Genomic DNA, 18,781 nt, shown 5'->3' with positions numbered 1-18,781 from the left:
GAAAACCAATTACAACTAAGATTTATAGCAGGGTTTGGGGTAAATTCCTAGAGTTTATAGATATCCCGCTATCGAGCAAACCTCCGATCAGAGGGATCCTGGAATTTCTGCAAAAGGGGCGGGACCTGGGTCTAGCTACAGGGACCCTTAAGGTTCAAGTTTCAGCTTTGGGAGCACTCTACAATTGTAATCTGGCTGGGAATAGGTGGATCTCGAGGTTTATCAAGTCCTGTGCCAGAGCAGGACCGGTTAGATCCTTGGGTGTTCCTCCTTGGGACCTGAACTTAGTCTTGAACGCTCTTACTAGTGAACCATTTGAACCTCTACACAAGGTTTCTCCAAAAATTCTCACCCTTAAGACCATCCTCCTAGTGGCCTTAACGTCAGCCCGTAGGGTGGGTGATCTGCAGGCCCTTTCGGTTAATCCTCCTTACACACAAATCTTTGAGGATAGGGTCACCTTGCGGCCAGATCCAGCATACCTTCCCAAGGTGGTATCTAGATTTCACCGTAGTCAGGAGATTGTGCTACCCTCGTTCTGCAGCAATCCCAAGAACCCAGGGGAAGTCAGGTTCCATAGCCTAGATGTTAGGAGGTCCCTGCTACAGTACATTCACATGACTAGTCTGTGGAGGAAAGACGGTTCTCTGTTCCTGGCCTTGCAAGGGTGTAGGAAAGGTCACGGGGTGTCCAAGGGTACCATCTCTAGGTGGCTCAGGGAGGCCATTTGCTTAGCCTATACGTCCACAGGGGTTCCAGCCCCGGACAATGTGAGGGCTCATTCCACCAGAGCCGTTGCAACCTCCTGGGCAGAGAGAGCAGACATCTCGATCGAGCAGATATGTAGGGCTGCTACTTGGTCTACACCATCCACCTTCTTTAAGCACTATCGGTTGGATCTATCCTCTTCTGATCTCACCTTTGGGAGAAGGGTACTTCAGGCGGTGGTCCCTCCCTAGGGTGCTCATAAATTCTCCAAAATTCTCTCAAGGTGTGCTGTCATGGGGGAGGGGAAAACACCAAGGTTACTTACCGGTAGCCGGTTTTTCCTAAGCCCATGACAGCACCCGTAGTTTCCCCCCCTTATTTTTTCTATGTTTCTCACACCCTGGTGTGCACTGTTTGGGGTGGTGTGTATATGTATATTGTGGTGTTGGTTATGTGCCTAACCTGTTTAGGGAGGTCCTCTCAATGCTCTGTAAACAACTGAAGCGAGGGAGAGGTACCGCCCTTTTATTTCAGACGGTTTGCTGTCCTTGGTGGGGCGGATCCTCTCTCTCAAGGTGTGCTGTCATGGGCTTAGGAAAAACCGGCTACCGGTAAGTAACCTTGGTGTTTTGCTCAGATAGAAGTGGGGGGTCAGGTAGAGCGCTGCACCCTCATTGTTTATACTGGCCACACATGCCCTCCTAGAAGTGTGGCTACTGGAGGACATTATGGATGGGAAAAAGAAGAATGGAGAATCGCACTGCTCCCCTCCGTATCAGCGGTAAATTCAGCTCATCGCGCTAACTAATTTTTTGGGAATTTGATCTACTAATATTGTGTTGGCCCCTTGGTGCCATCACATCTATCAAAGACAGCGATCATTCCTTCCAAAACGGCAGAAAGGCAGGGAATATAATCATATGACAATAGTCCCTATACTCCTCTGTTAAAGGGAATATGTCAGCCGGTTTTTGCCATGTAATCTGTAGACCGCATGAGGTAGGACTTGAAACACAGATTTCAGGAATGTCTCTCTTATCAAGCTCTGGTTTTATTTGCTTGCAATGATTGTTTTAGCACCATGAGCTTATCATTGCTCGGACTAGAGCAATAAGTGCTTGCTAGTCTTAAGGCCCCGTCACACTAAGCGATATCGCTAGCGAGATCGCTGCTGTGTCACGGTTTTGGTGACTCACCAGCGACCTCACCAGCGATGTCGCTATGTGTGACACTTTGCAACGATCAGGCCCCTGCTGTGAGGTCGCTGATCGTTGCAAAGTGTCCTGGACCATTTTTTGGTCGTTGGCCTCCCGCTGGCCAGCACACATCGCTGTGTGTGACCAGCGGGTCCAACGATCTGGCTGGTAACCATGGTAAATATCGGGTTACTAGGGGCACGCGCGCACTTAGTAACCCGCTGTTTACCATGGATACCACTCTGCTACAGTGAGCGGAGGCTCCAGCGCACCGTAGCAGAGTGGTATCCTTGGTAAACAGCGGGTTACTAGGGGCACACGCGCACTTAGTAACCCGATATTTACCATAGTTACCAGCCTGCTCCTGCTTAAGCAGCAGGCTGGTAACGGGAGCAGGACATCGTGGAACGATTCTTTCCACGATATCGCTGCTCCCCTCATCGCTGGTGAGCCTGCCTGTTTGACAGCTCACCAGCGATGTATTAGCGATGCAGCAACGATCCCTGACAGGTCGTATCGTTGTCGGGATCGCTGCTGCATCGCTTAGTGTGACGGGGCCTTTACACGTCCCCTTCTGTGATGGGCACCTCACTGACATTGTATATACATTGGGGCGGGTTTAGCTTCCTCAGCTCTGCTGGATTGCTTAATCTTAAAACAGTAAACTAAGTGATACATCATTGGATTCAGCTTCTGTTTGCCTACATCAGGCTGCTTTCAGATGAGGGAGCAGCTGACAGATTCCCTTTAAATTCCGTGCGCCACAGTACCACTGCTCATCAGCCATGTTCTTCACTCCAGCAATGACATACCATATATTCAAGTGATCGCTGGAGACAATCAGCAGTGTATGGGACTCTCTAAAGGTCCATTTAATGTGAAAACTGGCTGGGTTCTCAAGGAATTGAATTATATCAGGTTTTCCTCGTTTTTTTTTTCTTTATCTGTTGTTTAGATGAGAAAAAAAGCACAAGCTATGATTGTTTTTACAGCTTGCTTTTTTATTGGCTCCTTTAGAAACTAACTGCAATTGTCAACCTGAGGTTTTGCCTGTATTGCAGTCTTTAGGGAAAGGAAAATTAGGCTTTTCAATCAGATCTCACTACACTTACTGAAGCACAGAATTGTGTATGTGGGTTAGATATGTATCCAAAATAATAATAAAAAAAAATTATATATATAATATATAATTCAGATCTGTATAAACAAGTTTGCTATATATTCCTCAACATTTTACATAGGTGTAACCTGTAAAAATAAATGAGATGTCATTATTTTTTGCATAAACATGAATGCGAGGTGTCATTTTCCAGTAGTGTAGTTTTGGGTGTGTTGCTTGGGGTTGGCCACTCTGTATTAACAGTTCAGTAAATATGTTGGAAACCCGATTATGTGCAGCATACTGAAAGATGGTTCCTTACTTTGTGAAGCAGTGCCCACTTGTTAGTACTGGCTTTACAGACTGCCCACCCTGACCAAAGCCACTTTCCGGAGGGATTTGTGACCAGACACTTTCATCAGTGGCCGCCACTGAAGGACACTGTGCATGCTCTATTCTCCCATTCGCAGTGCTTTTTTAATACAGGTTGCTTATGGATATGTCAGGATAGATACCCCTTCATCAGTGGCCATGTCCGAGATATGAGTGCCACATAGTGCGTGGAGGTAGTTGTATTAACTAAGGGGCCTGGATTACCAAAGTAAGAAACTGGTGCTGATTTAATATAACCATATGCTGTATTAGTAAGGTGCACTCATGTTTCCAACATATTTGTTAAAATAATCATAAAGTGGCCAACCTCTTTAATATTACAGGTAAGCATATTCTGCAATCTGTTACTTGTATTGCCAGTTATTGTATTTTTTGCACATTTAAGGTTACTTTATAAAACTTTCTAAATTGTGAAATATAATAATAATAAAAAAAATAAGTCACCATAGGTGCCTGCTTAATCTGTTTGGTTGTAAAGGTCCGTTTTAGTTCTTTACTGCATGCTTTTAGATTAAGCGGACATTAACCAATATGGCCGATATTTCAGCTCCTGTAGGAGTCTTGGCACCACGTTCCCTGATTACTGAACATCAAATGAGTCTAGTAATGTAATGATATCCTGAAATTGCTGAAGAACGTATAGAATGTATAACATTGGAAGCAGTCAGCAGCGCAGAGCTAATGATTACCAGACAGAGCCCGTGGACAATCTCATAACACCCTTTTAAGATACTGGAAAAATATATGAAAGCTGTAATAATGGCCATATTAATTTTCACTCCGCTTCCGCAGATATGGCTGAAAGGAGTCTTGCTTTTTGCAGAAACAACTCCTTTTACTTGTCCATATGATGTGTCTAGTATGGCAGCTATTCCAATAAGTGGGACTGGGGAGCAATCCAAATTCATCCCATGAACAAGTGGGAAAATGTAGTCCTTTTTTTGTAATGCTGCACAAAGCCATTAATCAAGGGATGGCCGTTTAACATTTAAGTCACTGTCATCCACACACTTATAGCAAAAAAGCTTCTGAGAAATAATGACCTGGCTTCTGGTATGGCGGCACAAAGACTGACTGCACTAAGTCCTATACAGCGGCAATTATTTGAATGGCTGCCACAACTGTACAGTCTCTGTATATCTGGACAGTATAGATCTGTGATTGCTTCTAATTGCTGCCCCCCTTGTATAAGTTTAGTATGTAACTGTATGTTGCTCTTTTCATGACATCAGGATGAGTATTTTGGAGGTGACATGTTTTGTAGAAAAGGTAATTATCACACAGATGGTCTTGACACAAGTCTGTTGTGTTTGTTACCTCTTGTTACACTAGCTGCTGCGTTACTCACTCTCCTTATGTGTCACTGTCACTTTGTGTCCCACCCTATTGGTGAAATATTAATGTGAAAGTAGCATGGAAGTTTTTTTTTCTTTAAATCTCATTCTTGAATGATGTTCTTTGCATTACACAGGCACAGTGTATATGTAAACTTAGATCATGGCATTCTCTGGACTTATGTCCTTTTGTTTCCCTTTACGATCACAGAAATTGCTTGGAAATTCCCTTTTAAAACTGGAAGGGGAGGACCGGCTGGACATAAACTGCACCATACCCCTAACAGAGCAGGTAGGCATGAATGCAGAGTAATTCCTAATACATTACACTGAGAAATGGGAAATCTGCACTTACAAGTATGGACCCCCAATATACATTAGAGCTTCACTGTATTACGTATTATATTCCCTTTTTATGTATTTAATGCATTGCTTGCACACATTACACCATATCAGAGTTCATGTAAAGCCTCTCTCTGGACAGATATTCATGCTGAGTATATCATATTGCTCTTTCTTATATTCTATATCTGTCCTTGCATTATACATCACAGCGTGTGCCTATGTTTTCTTTGCAGATTGTTCTGGTCGGAGCCGAGGAAGGCCTATATGCTCTGAATGTGTTAAAGAATTCTCTCACTCACATTCCTGGAGTCGGGGCAGTGTTCCAAGTTCATATCGTGAAAGAGCTAGAGAAACTCCTACTTATAGCAGGTGACTGCATGATGAAAATATATATATATATATATATATAAAGATTTCAGATTCTGTTGAAAACTATCAAAAGTGTAAAGATGTATATCATCAGATTTGGTTTAAAATCTTTTTAGGTTCACAATACAAACTATATACATTATAACATAAAGCTCAATAGACCATGTGAGGCTGGTCTACTTACATTGAAAAACCACTGTCCGTTTTCCTGCCTGTTATTAAAATGCTCATTTTAATATCAGTATTGCTTTTAGCCATGTAGACATGGACTTTCAAATTAAATCCACCAGCCTTATCTACTCTAAGATTTATTTAGTAATGTAAGCAGTTTATATTGTGAAATCTGGTCACAGATCCACATTAACCTCAATGTACAGGGTTAAGAGTAAAGCTAGTGCAACAACGTCACTTTGAACATCACATATATCAACTGTCAATATGGTTATTGTGACAAAACTGCCAAAATAATCTGCAGCTACTGGATTTTTGGTTGCAAGTGGCATGTGACATTGCCATCATAGTCCACAACATACAGGTGCTTCTCACAAAATTAGAATATCATCAAAAAGTTAATTTATTTCAGTTGTTCATTACAAAAAGTGAAACTCATATATTATATAGAGTCATTACAGAGTGATCTATTTCAAGTGTTTATTTCTGTTAATGTTGATGATTATGGCTTACAGCCAATGAAAACACAAAAGTCATTATCTCAGTAAATTAAAATACTTTATAACAACAGCTTGAAAAATGTTTTTAAAATCCGAAACTGTTTTTTTGTATAGAGCACTCGTGTTAAATACAGAAGAGCAAATGATAAACTAAGAATGGGAGGGAAAAATAGAAAAACCTAAAGCTTGCTGTGTCCTTGTTATTGGCACCCTTTATATTAATTTAGTATGGAAAAACATTTTGTCTCGCCTGTGGTAAATCACAAAAGAGATGAAGCTGTGATTAATTGTCGGTGCCCATGTGACATGAATTAGCCAATGAATGATTACTTCAGTGTTTGAAAAGCCACATGGTAGGCCCTGTTCCTTTGTCACAATGGTGAAGACAAAGGAGCTGTCTGAGGAAATCAGGACTTCTGTTATTAGCAAACACAAGACTTCCAAAGGGTATAAGGCCATCTCCCAAGACCTTGGTATCCCAGTTTCAACAGTGCACAATGTTAAGAAGTTTGCCAAGCATGGAACCATCAAGATCCTCCCTGGACATGGGGGAAAGAGGAAAATTGACAAAGAGATGTCTTCGAAGGTTGGTGCGAATGGTGGAAAAACACCGCATCAAACATCCAAAACCTGAAGGCCAACCTGGAACAGTCTCAGGTGATTGTTTCAACAAGTACCATACGCCGCACACTAAACCAAGCAGAGCTTTATAGGCAAAGGTCAAGGAAGAAAGCATTAAAGAAAAGACATAAAAAGAAATGACTGATCTTTGCCAAAGAGTACCTTGGCAAACCACAATCCTTTTGGGAAAATGTTCTGAGGACAGATGAAACAAAAATAGAGCTTTTTGGCAATGCAAAGCAACAGTTTGTTTACAGATGTCGCAATGAAGCTTATAAGGAAAAGAACACCTTACCAACAGTTAAGCATGGTGGAGGATCCATAATGCTATGGGGTTGCATTGCTGCGTCTGGTAATGGAGGCCTTAACCAGATCACAGGAATCATGAAATCAGAGAATTATCAAGAGATTTTAGAGCGAAATGTCCTACCCAGTGTAAGAAAACTTTGTTTGAGTCGAAGATCATGGGTCCTCCAGCAAGACAATGACCCAAAGCACACATCCAAAAGTACACAGGAATGGTTGAAAAAGAAAAAATAGACTGTTTTACAATGGCCAACAATGAGTCCTGACCTCAATCCCATTAAAAATCTTTGCGGCGAGCTGAAATCTGCCATTGGGAAAAAGAACCCTGCAAACGTTCAAGATCTTGAACAAACTGCAAAGGAAGAGTGGGAGAAAATTCAGCTGTCAGCAGTGCCAAAGGGTTTGAAACCAAGTATTAATTATGGGTGCCTTTAGCGCTGCACATGCTGTTGATTCTGTTTCTTCTTTGAAATTGCAACATGGAAGTTGAAAATCAATGTTTTATTGTTATATTACTTTGGACCACTAATTAAAAAATCCTGAGGATATAACTTTGGTACATTTCCATTTCTTTCTGAAGATATTGTACAGTCTATGAAAAAAATGAAGGAGTGTCAAAATGGTGAGCAGCACTGTACCTGACTGCCTTTTAGAGGTGTAGTTACACCGACCTGACTGCTTTCTAAAGGTATATTTACACAGATCTGACTGCCTTTTAAAGGTATAGTTACATCAACCTGACTGCCTTTTAAAGGTTTATTTACACAGACCTGTCTGCTTTTTAAAGGTATAAGGTATAAGGGGTAATGTTTCTCCTTGTGGAGAGTGACATACTGACTCTGGCATGCCAAGGTAAGGAGGCTTATTCGCCGTGCAATGCTCCTCTGGGAAATGTAATATGCAAATTGCCTCTTCAGAGAAAAAGAGGACTTGAACTCTATAGCGCCACCTATTGGAAGCAGCAATCCTACAAGTGACAATCAACCCTTTAACGAGTCTTGCAATATGACTTATGGCATGCCAGAGCCGGTATCACTCTCCACAAGGAGAAACATTGCCCCTTAGACCTCAGTCCAGAGCCTCTCACCTAGCCAAATCAGTTCTCATACTTTGCACTGACGAGGGCCAACAGCCCGAAACATCGTGCCTGCAAATTGAGATTCTGATTTGTCTTTTATCCTAAGTCATATTGCACGACTCGTTAAAGGGTCGATTGTGACTTGTAGGATTGCTGCTTCCTCCAATAGGTGGCGCTATAGAGTTCAAGTCCTCTTTTTCTCTGAAGAGGCAATTTGCCTTTTAAAGGTATATTTACACAGCCTTGACTGCTTTTTAAAGGAGTAATTACACAGACCTGACTGATTTTTAAAGGTATATTCACACGGATCTCACTGCTTTTTAAAGTTATAATTACACCAAGCTAACTGCCTTTTACTTATCAAGGTTAAATGCATTCATTAGCCTGGTCTACACAAAACCCTAATAGACCATCATTATTAAATAGAGGGTTAAGTCAAGTATTTTGTGAGCATCTTTTATCCATTCATACAAGTCGTGAAAGAGTGGCACACTCAACCAGCTATGCTATAATAAATAGCATCAAGCATAGCAACAAGTTGATGTCTGAAAAGTAGAATATTGTATTGTTCTAAATGTTATGGGACTTTCTCTCTGATGGAAAATGATTTGGCGCTAAGACAGATTAAAGGGGTTTTCCATCACTTTGATAATGATGACCTGTCCTTAGGATAGGTCATCACTATCAGTTGGATCGGAGTCTGACACATGGTATCACCATCCATCAGATGTTGTTAGCTCGGGCAGGTGGATGTAAACAGTGTCCGGAGCAGAACATACAGGCAGAGGCCAGAGCAGAACAGCGCAGCTCCATACACAGCTTAGTGGTCACTGCCAACTGCTACAGCTCAGCACCTATAAATAATAGAAGCTAATCAGTAGTAACTGGCAGAGGCCACTATACAGTCTACGCAGCTGGGCCGTTCTGCTCCGGCCTCTGCCTGTATGTTCTGCTCCGGACACTGTTACGTCCAACCTCTGATTGCTGCAAACAGCTTATGACCTGGGGTGCTTGGTGTTATTGATGACCTAGCCAAAAGATAAGTCATCAGTATCAACATGGTGGAAAATCCCTTTAAGGCTCCCACTGCTTGTTCCATGCTGCAAGTACGGCCAACCAGCAGCCTACATCTTTAACTCCTGACTGTTCCCTATGTTTGTAGGAGAAGAGCGTGCATTGTGCTTAATTGATGTGAAGAAAGTGAAGCAGTCTCTGGCCCAGGCCCATCTGCCAGCACAGCCAGAGGTTGCTCTCACAGTGTTTGAGGCTGTTAAAGGCTGTCATCTATTTGCTGCTGGAAAGGTAAGTGACAATTTGATAAGATTTTATGTGTTTTTCCATAAAATGGCCTTGCTATCATGTGTGTACAAGCTTGACCTTACAAAATCTAGGGGAGAAGACTAAAGGAATGGCCTTAAGAAAGTGGGCAACACTGCACTTCACTTACTGAAGGATCAGGGTGGTTAGTGGGATGATTTTTTTTATATTAGCCCCCTACATAATGATAAATATTCAAATATTCTGTAATGTATGACTACCCTTCACCTAGTGTATAAATGTTTGCTGCAGTAATATCACATCTACTTGCAAACATCTCCGGCTTATGAAGTTATTTTCAATGCTTTAGTTAAAAGAAAAACTTTTTGCTAGATTTTTTTTTTTTTTTTTTACACTAAATCACCTACAAATCTTCATACTGGTGAACTTTAGGTAACTAAACATGCTACTGTCGAAACAGTCATTTTGTAAGAAAGAAGTGCGCGCAGTGTGAACGTTACCAGAGGAAATGCAGGAGGTGGTATGGATGTGTAACACACCATAGACTTTTATGAGCCTATACTGTTCTGTGAGTATAAAATGGGGCTAGTTCCAGCTCACGTCATATTATTGAGGTATTCTGCCCTATAACCATTGCAGGGAGACCCCGGTGCCTTATGGAGGCAGCATACAGTTGAGTGTCTGCTGGTCTATACTGATGTGATGTTCTGTCTCACAGGGTCATGGGCTTCCTAGACTCCTTATCAAGGATTTTGCAGTTTTAGGGCTTGATCACTGTAGCATTTTTGTTGCGTCTTCTTTTTGGAAAAATGCAGCCTGTTACAGTAGCTGCAAAATAAATGAGATTTCTAAAATTGCACTTTTTTTTTTTTTTTTTTTTTTTTTAAGCTGCGGTGCATTTTTACAAAATCACAGCATGTAGAGTCTTATAGATTTTTTGATACACTTTTTTACCCATTCAATTGAATGCATTAAAAAAACAAAACAAATCAAACACGTGTAATGTATGCAACATTTTTCCTGTCAACACTCAGGAGTATGTTCACACAATGCTCTTTATTAGGATTTTATCATTTGCAATCAGTAGTCAACATGTGCAACCTACTGGCAATTTAGGATACATTTACATGGCATAGTACGGTACAGCAGAGAGCTGCATCAATACTCCAGCAAAACCTAGTATAAATACTAGGGCCCAGATTTATCAAGGCATTTACGCCCAAAAAGTGACGTAAAAGTTTTGATAAATCAGAAAATTTTGGAATACTCGGAGCTGCATCGAAATTTCCGACTTTTAGCGTTTTAATGTCAGTTTCTCCCAGTTCTGCCAAAATTGGCGGAGCTGGGGTGGGACGCGAAGATGTGATGGACACAGCCTGTGTAATTCATGACAATCTGTGGCATTCTCTACATCAGACATCTCACTCCAGAACCTGACAGGTGTGAGATTTCTGGTGTAGCGCACAGAGGCTCACACCACTTGTCAGACGCTCCCGACACCTCTTCATGAAAAAAGAGCGTCTGACTTCACTATGCCCCCTCTTCAAGACCGGCGAGAAAATCCACCGTCTAGGTGAGTCGGGGCCTTGATTTTCTTTTAGTGTGGTTTTATCACTATTACAGTTTTGTAAAAGTGTGACCACATGTGTAGTACTACATGTAATTAGGTGTGTTAATGGTGCTCTAGTAATTTTACCATCAATCTCCTATTACATAACCCAGAAAAAAACCTTCAATTAATAATGGGAAAACCTTAGAAAGAAATGTGAATACAAATGTGGTATTTGTTATACTTCTGTGTCGTTCTAGATTGAGAATGGATTATGCATTTGCGCTGCCATGTTAAATAAAGTGGTGATATTGCGATACAATGAAAACCTCAGCAAATTCTGCATAAGAAAGGTACGTGCTCATTTTATGTTATTCTCTCCCTCAAGCCATGTTCACACATTCAGTATTTGGTCAGTATTTTACATCAGTATTTGTCAGCCAAAACCAGGAGTGAAACAATCAGAGGAAAAGTATAATAGAAACACGTCACCACTTCTGTATTTTTCAACCGCTCCTAGTTTTGGCGTAAAAATACTGATGTAAATACTGACCAAATACTGAACGTGTGAACGTGGCCTAAATGTTGTATTTTCACTTTTCGGTTATTGTCCCATATTTGGATATAGTCATTTTTGATCATGCACCAGTCACTTTAAAATTAGAAGGGATGCCCCTTGGATGAAATTTATAAGATGACACTTTCCAAGTTAGGCGAAGCTCACATTTTTGTGTGACCTTACGTTTCTGTGTTCCCTTTAGAGCAGACCTTTGCAAAGTGCGCCCGTGGGCGTCATCCGGCCCTCTGGCTGTTCTAGTCCGGCCAGCGGACCAAGACAGCTGAAGGGCTGAAATAGTGGCCCACAAGCCGCACCATGTCCTCCCCCGCCCGCTTTCCATCCACCGCCGCCGCTCACTGTTACCACTCTCTGCATCTTGGGGATGGTGAATACATTAGTGGAGGACGGCGCTGCCGGCTCCATCTTCCACCAATCATCGTGTGAGACAGCAGGCGCTGGGGAAACGGGAGCGAGTTGAGTATATGTTGTTGTTTTTTTTTTTTTTCATGTGTATGGGATATTTTATGTATATAGAAGGCTGTGTGGGGCTCATACTGTATATAAGAGGCTATGTGGGTCTCACGCTGAATATAGGAGGCTATGTGGGGGGTCACGCTGTATATGGGCAGGCTATTTGGGGCTCACGCTGTATATGGGCAGGCTATTTGGGGGCTCACGCGGTATATAAGTGGCTATGTGGGGCTTGTGAACACACGGGGTCTTCCGTGCAGGGCTGTGGAGTCGGAGTCGGTATAAAATGGACTGACTCCTAAAATATATAATAAATTGGGTACAGTAATTCAATGCACTTTGTGGGAAATATTTTTTCATAAGAATTTGGGAAAGTTATGAAATGTCCTATAAATGTCTGTCCTATTCCTGATCTAAGGGTCTAGACTTTTAGCTGAGATTAATCTGTGCTACAGTAAATTTATCACTTAAACATGAGCCATGTATGAGGGAGTCGGTGTCATGGAAATTGAGGAGTCGGAGGTTTGGCTTACCGACTCCACAGCCCTGCTTCCGTGGGCGTAATACTACTCAGACAACACAGGGTGAGGGTAAAACAGTGTGGCAAAACTTTATTGAACCACAAAACGGACAATAGACACATAGAACAGTCCCAGCATATTCCCAAGATGGTACAACATTACACAGTTCTCACCCTTCCGCTGGCCCGCCTGGGATAGAACATCTGCGACTTTGGGACTTCCAGGGCTAACTACCTCAACCAGTGGCCCCCCCGCTTCTGGCGGGCCCTCACAGAGAGAAGGTAGCGGCTAGCTTGGTAAGCTAACAGTCCATCGAGGTACAAGGCCAGGAGACCCGAGGGTCCCACTCTGGCCTCTCCGAGAGTTTCCATGTGGTCAGATGACCGGCTGGTCCCAATCTGACTTCTCCGAATGTCTCTATGGGTTCCAGGTGAACGGAGGGTGCAACCTGGCAACCCCAAACAACATATCCATGGGGCCAGGTGACTTCATTGTCCCAACCTGGTCTCCCCAAATGTATCCATGGGCTCTCTGATGGTAAATGGAGCAGATCCATATCTTTCCAGTCAGTCATATACCCTTAGACCGGAATCATGTAGAATCCAAATCTGTGTCTCTCTGGATCGAGCCATTCTACAAGCTACTCTCCTGAAAGTGTGTCAGATCTTTCATTCTACTTGTAAAGTCTCTTTCCAATCACAGTTTCAAATCCCCCTGCTACAGAGGCACATATCCCTTAAATAGTTACAGTTGTCCTTTCAAGTACACATTCACAGGTAAGGGGTTAGGGAGGGCATTACTCACAGGGCTCAGGTCTCATTGTTTGAGCATTTAATGACTTTACGTAGTTTGTTCTCCTATTTTGTGAGTCAACAAGCTACAGGGTCCACACAATGGTTAATCAACATAATTAGCAAACTTTCATTGTTCCACGGACTAATAGAAGTCCACATTCAGGGTTGTTCAAATACTGGTCTGTCCTTTCCCAGCCACAGAAATACACATACATTTACAAGTCAACATAAACACAATAGTGTATTTCTCTTGGATTGACCAATCTTCTCGTCTGGCTGATTAAGATTATAAGATGTATCGTCACGGGACTCATACTGTTTATAAGAGGCTATGTGGGGCTCACACTTTATATATGGAGGCTAGGGGCTCATGCTGCATATAGGAGGCTATGTGGAGGCTCATACTGTATATAGGAGGTTATGTGGGGGCTCTTGCGGTATATAGGGGGCTATGTGGGGCCTCATACTGTATATAGGTGGCTATGTGGGAGCTCTTACGGTATATAATACTGTATATAGGGTGATGTCGGCATAGTTAACTCCAGGGCTGTGGAGTCGGTGTCCATTTTGGTGGACTGGGAGTTGGTATAATATGGACCAATTCCTAAAATATATAATACATTGGGTACAGTAGTTCAATGCAGGATGTGCTGTAAATGTTTTCATAAGAATTTGGGGAAGTTATAAAATGTCCTATAAATGTCTGTTCTATTCTTAATCTAAGGGTCTCTGCTTTTAGTTGAGATGAATCTGTGCTGCACTTTATGTACACGCTCAGTAGTGAGGCAGTGAGATGAATCTGTGCTGCACTTTATGTACATGCTCAGTAGTGAGGCAGTGAGATGAATCTGTGCTGCACTTTATGTACATGCTCAGTAGTGAGGCAGTGAGATGAATCTGTGCTGCACTTTATGTACATGCTCAGTAGTGAGGCAGTGAGATGAATCTGTGCTGTACTTTATGTACATGCTCAGTAGTGAGGCAGTGAGATGAATCTGTGCTGCACTTTATGTACACGCTCAGTAGTGAGGCAGTGAGATGAATCTGTGCTGCACTTTATATACACGCTCAGTAGTGAGGCAGTGAGATGAATCTGTGCTGCACTTTATGTACACGCTCAGTAGTGAGGCAGTGAGATGAATCAGTGCTGCACTTTATGTACACGCTCAGTAGTGAGGCAGTGAGATGAATCTGTGCTGCACTTTATGTACACGCTCAGTAGTGAGGTAGTGAGATGAATCTGTGCTGCACTTTATGTACACGCTCAGTAGTGAGGCAGTGAGATGAATCTGTGCTGCACTTTATGTACACGCTCAGTAGTGAGGCAGTGAGATGATCTGTGCTGCACTTTATGTACACGCTCAGTAGTGAGGCAGTGAGATGATCTGTGCTGCACTTTATGTACACGCTCAGTAGTGAGGCAGTGAGATGATCTGTGCTGCACTTTATGTACACGCTCAGTAGTGAGGTAGCGCTGTGGAATCTGTCGGAGTCAGAAGTCAGGAAATTGAGGAGTCGGTGGTTTGGCTTACCGACTCCACAGCCCTGCTTATCTCTGATCAATATTTAGTGATACAATTAATATTAATATAAAATAATTATAATTACTATGTTAATATTAATATTGAGCAGAATTAATTTTAGCCTATTTGTTTGGCCTCCACAACAGTCAAGGTCTCTGGAAAGTTAATTGCCCAGCCCTGCTTTAGATTAACAGACAAACTGAATTCATGTCCAAAATGGATATGTTACATTACTGATGCAAACGGACGCATTGATTATAGGGGCGGTCAGGGCTCTCTTTGGTGTCAGTCTTTTGACCGGAAGGCAAATCATGCACATGAGTTCCATTTGTCTGTTCTTCTAAATGGAACACACAAACCCAATGTGTGAACAGAAATGTGAACTTAGTTTTATTTGTTGAGAGCAGATGACTATAGACCATAAATATCTAAAGAATAATCCACATTGTGTGTTTATTTTTTGAACAACATCCAAAAAGGCCTTTAAGGGAATCTGTCACCAGGTTTTTGCTAACTCATCTGAGAGCAGCATGATGTATGGACAGATACCCTGATTCCAGTGATGTATCATTTACTGGACTGTTTTCTTTAGTTTTAATAAAATGCTTGAATGCCTGGCTGCAGTTTTACTAGTCCTCTAGTGATGATCTCCTGCTGATAAATCAGTGGTTTTATCAAAACTACTCCAAGCAGCCCAGTAAGTTTACACATTGCTGGAATCCGAGTCTCTGTCTCTACGCTAAACTGATATTAGATTAGGTGGCAAAGACCTGCTGTCAGATTCCCTTGAAGGGGCAGTATTGTAGGTGACAAATGAAATACAATAAATAGGTTTTTAAATGGACTAATAAATGAGTGACGGAGGATAACAGCATAACCAGATATGTAATACGTGACGTTGTGTGAGTCTATTTCTGAAAAGATATTATCCTCCTTAAATTTACAGATAAACAAAGCATTAACCTTAATTAGGAAATAACATTAGGGGAGGTCCAAGGAGTAATAAAATCTATGGGATTAGGTAAATCTTCAAGCATATATATATATATTCTAATCTATATATATATCTCTGAATTCACTAGAAGGAGTGTTATACATCTGCAGGAACAGAAGTTGTTATAGAAAGGAGCAAGCGCATGTTTAGAAATAATCCTTTGATATTCTCGGCAGGACAGTGATGGGGGTAAGCTTATTAAACAGTTCAGAGCTTAATTTAAGTTATCAGGTTTTTACCATTTGAGGTAAATAGCACATTTCCAGCAGAGTGGTGCGCAGTTAAAGATTAATCAGATGATTTTCTATGGAACATGATTTTCACCCTACATAAAATGAACCATGGATAGGGCTAAAATAATCTTTTAAAGCAAATAATGTGGTCTGATTACAGCAAAAATTTGTCATACTTTAGGGAGCGTGCTAAGATGAGGAGTGTAGGAGTGCTGAGGTTAAGTAGAAGCATCAAGTTGTGACCTAATCAAAAGTAAAGTGGAGTGGTGGTATTATTATAAACTAAGAGATATTGCTAGGAAGTGTGGAGAGATAGAGACTGAATCATCATTTGAGGTTTTTAAGATCTTTTTACTTTATCTTGTGGTATTCTTTGACATTTTTTGTTTTGCTCCAAATTCTTAAAAATGGCACAAGAGGTTCATGAATTTTGCATAAAATCAAAAATGCTCTTTATTTTTGTCTTTAACCGTTTTAGCATGTTCTGGTAAAATGTTGCCAATTTTGTGGCAAAAATTTCAAGCATACATGAAAACACTCTGGGGGGGACTGGAATACATTCGCAAAAAAAAAAAATTGTTGCAACTTTTTAAAAAGTCACAATGGTTGAATTAGCTGAAAACATCGACAAATTAAACACATATAATATAGACATTTTTTTTTTTTTAAAAAAGGGCACAAGTTAAAACAAGAATAAGGCGCATATTAAAAACACTGGCAAAACACCAAAAACTAGACAGAAAGGGCACAAATTCAAGAATATATCAGGCCCAGTATAACTTAGAAAATAATACAGCTATTATGCAAGCAAAAAATGAATGTATTCTGTGTTAGGGCATTTTCCAGTATGTAATTGTTAAATTCCCCACCTCTGCGGTGGGCATCGACTGTCCTTGCCTGTAGACCCACATGACTGATGTAGCTAGTTTTTGCCCTCGGTGGAGATGCTAGGATGAAGGGCACAGCATTTACAGGGGTGTTCAGGCATATCTTCACTGAAAATAAGTATCAGTTATGTTTTTATTTTAGCATATTTCCTGCCTTTTAGACTCTTTTAGAAATGTTTAATCCTGTTAACAATTCTTGCCTAAAATGTCATATTTTGTTGTAATATAGGAAATTGAGACCTCGGAGCCCTGCAGTTGTATCTATTTTACCGGCTACAGCATCATTATTGGAACCAATAAATTCTATGAGATTGAGATGAAGCAATACACTCTGGAGGGTGAGGAATTACATGGTGACTAATTCAGACTAAATCAACTTCATCAATGCTTAGAAATGTTATTTTCAACCGTATTACTGTGGGGTACCTCCTGAACAATTCTGTTTACATCTAGAGAAACCTCTAGTCCCATACCAACCACGAGAAACCTTGGTGTAGGGAGGCGGTAACACATCTTCTAATCCTTGCCAAGCAATGCATTGAGTCTCATAAGTCCCGACTCTTGCTCTGCCTCCTTGAGCAGGTTTAGCCATTAGCTATCCCTGCTGTAAAAGTTTTGCTTCTGTTCTGGGGAACCGTGGTTGGGAAACACTGGCCTAGGGTTTCATATGTTGGCCACTAGTTGACTATATTAATAAGTATGTGACCAGGTATCATTTTTCATGTAGAGTTTATGGAACAAAACTTGAACTGTGATTGGTATTTGTGCACTATAAGGCAATATTTCCTCTGTGTATTAAATAACTGAGCTCCGAAATGTCTGATGCGAATGAACGATTGGGAACAAGCTGTTTTTAGAATATCTAGTGATAAAGAGTGTTTCATAGTAACATGAAATTTCAACTATAGAGGATATTGAGGTACTATGTAGCACCACTCTAGCGTGTGTTTTTTTTTATTTCACCCCTGGAGTGATATCACTAATGTCTGCTCCCTGCCCTAGTAAAATACTTACCAGCCGCTGTCTTCTGCTTTTCTCAGCCCCACTCCAGTCCCGTTCCGCCATCTTGTGACTGCAGCTTCTGACTGGCCAGCAGTAATGGTCACAAGTTCTCAATGTAAGTCTATGAGATCCTCATTCTGGCTTTCATAGACTTACTTAAATCTAAAAATAGTCCAATAACATGAGGTCAGACAACTTTGAAACAATTCTACCACAAAAAGATCTATCACGGCAATATGACCGCCAGATAAGAAGAGATTCTGACAATGTAAGGATAAAATACTGACAATTTTATTTCAAATAATGAATAAAAAATCTAATAAAATAGACAAGGGAATAAACCTCCAAAAAAAGGGGGGATAGGAAACCCAGTATGGTCTAATAAATAATGAACGATCTATATATATAATTGTCTTATCCCGTCTGTCTGTCCAGGAAATCCCGCGTCGCTCATTGGTCCGGCCGCTGTCTGTCCAGGAAATCCCGCGTCGCTCATTGGTCCGGCCGCGGCCAATCAGCGACGCGGGATTTCAGAAAAAAGATGGTGGCCGTTAGCGGCTCATCTGCCGGACGGAGGTCAGCGGTGATGCAGCCAGGAGATGAGCGGCGCTAGCAGCAAAACTACCCCGACCGGCGGCGCCGCTGACCTCCATGCGGCTAACGTCGGGAGATCAGCGGCTAGGACCGCTGATCTCCCGACGGCAAGTGTGAACGGAGGACCGGGGAGCTGCGCCGCCGGTTGGGATGCTTCTGCTGCGAGCAGCCGCTCATCTCCCAGCTGCTCGCAGCGGAAGTACCCGCACAGGCAGCGCCGCTCCCCGGTCCTCGCTAATACGACGCTGATTGGTCG

General features: G+C 41.8%; 1 protein-coding gene across 8 annotated transcripts in view; it reads left to right on the top strand.

Moving 5' to 3' along the window:
- The window catches only part of CIT (citron rho-interacting serine/threonine kinase), a 217,511-nt gene that overhangs the window by 185,240 nt on the left and 13,490 nt on the right, over positions 1–18,781 (top strand). For 4 of the 8 annotated variants that reach the window (XM_073673358.1, XM_073673351.1, XM_073673339.1 and 1 more), the window contains 5 exons: positions 4,942–5,022; positions 5,309–5,444; positions 9,283–9,422; positions 11,208–11,300; positions 17,159–17,282. In XM_073673358.1, coding sequence (XP_073529459.1) covers positions 4,942–5,022; positions 5,309–5,444; positions 9,283–9,422; positions 11,208–11,300; positions 17,159–17,282 — 574 coding nt within the window. The remainder of the gene's footprint in view (positions 1–4,941; positions 5,023–5,308; positions 5,445–9,282; positions 9,423–11,207; positions 11,301–17,158; positions 17,283–18,781) is intronic. The other 4 variants (XM_073673362.1, XM_073673371.1, XM_073673347.1 and 1 more) reach the window with 1 other exon arrangement.

This window comes from Phyllobates terribilis, unplaced genomic scaffold, assembly GCF_046119375.1.
Source record: "Phyllobates terribilis strain yellow unplaced genomic scaffold, ASM4611937v1 Scaffold_1__5_contigs__length_1240528914, whole genome shotgun sequence".
Classification (NCBI taxonomy): Eukaryota; Metazoa; Chordata; class Amphibia; order Anura; family Dendrobatidae; genus Phyllobates; species Phyllobates terribilis.
This window is presented reverse-complemented; position numbering and strand designations above follow the sequence as displayed.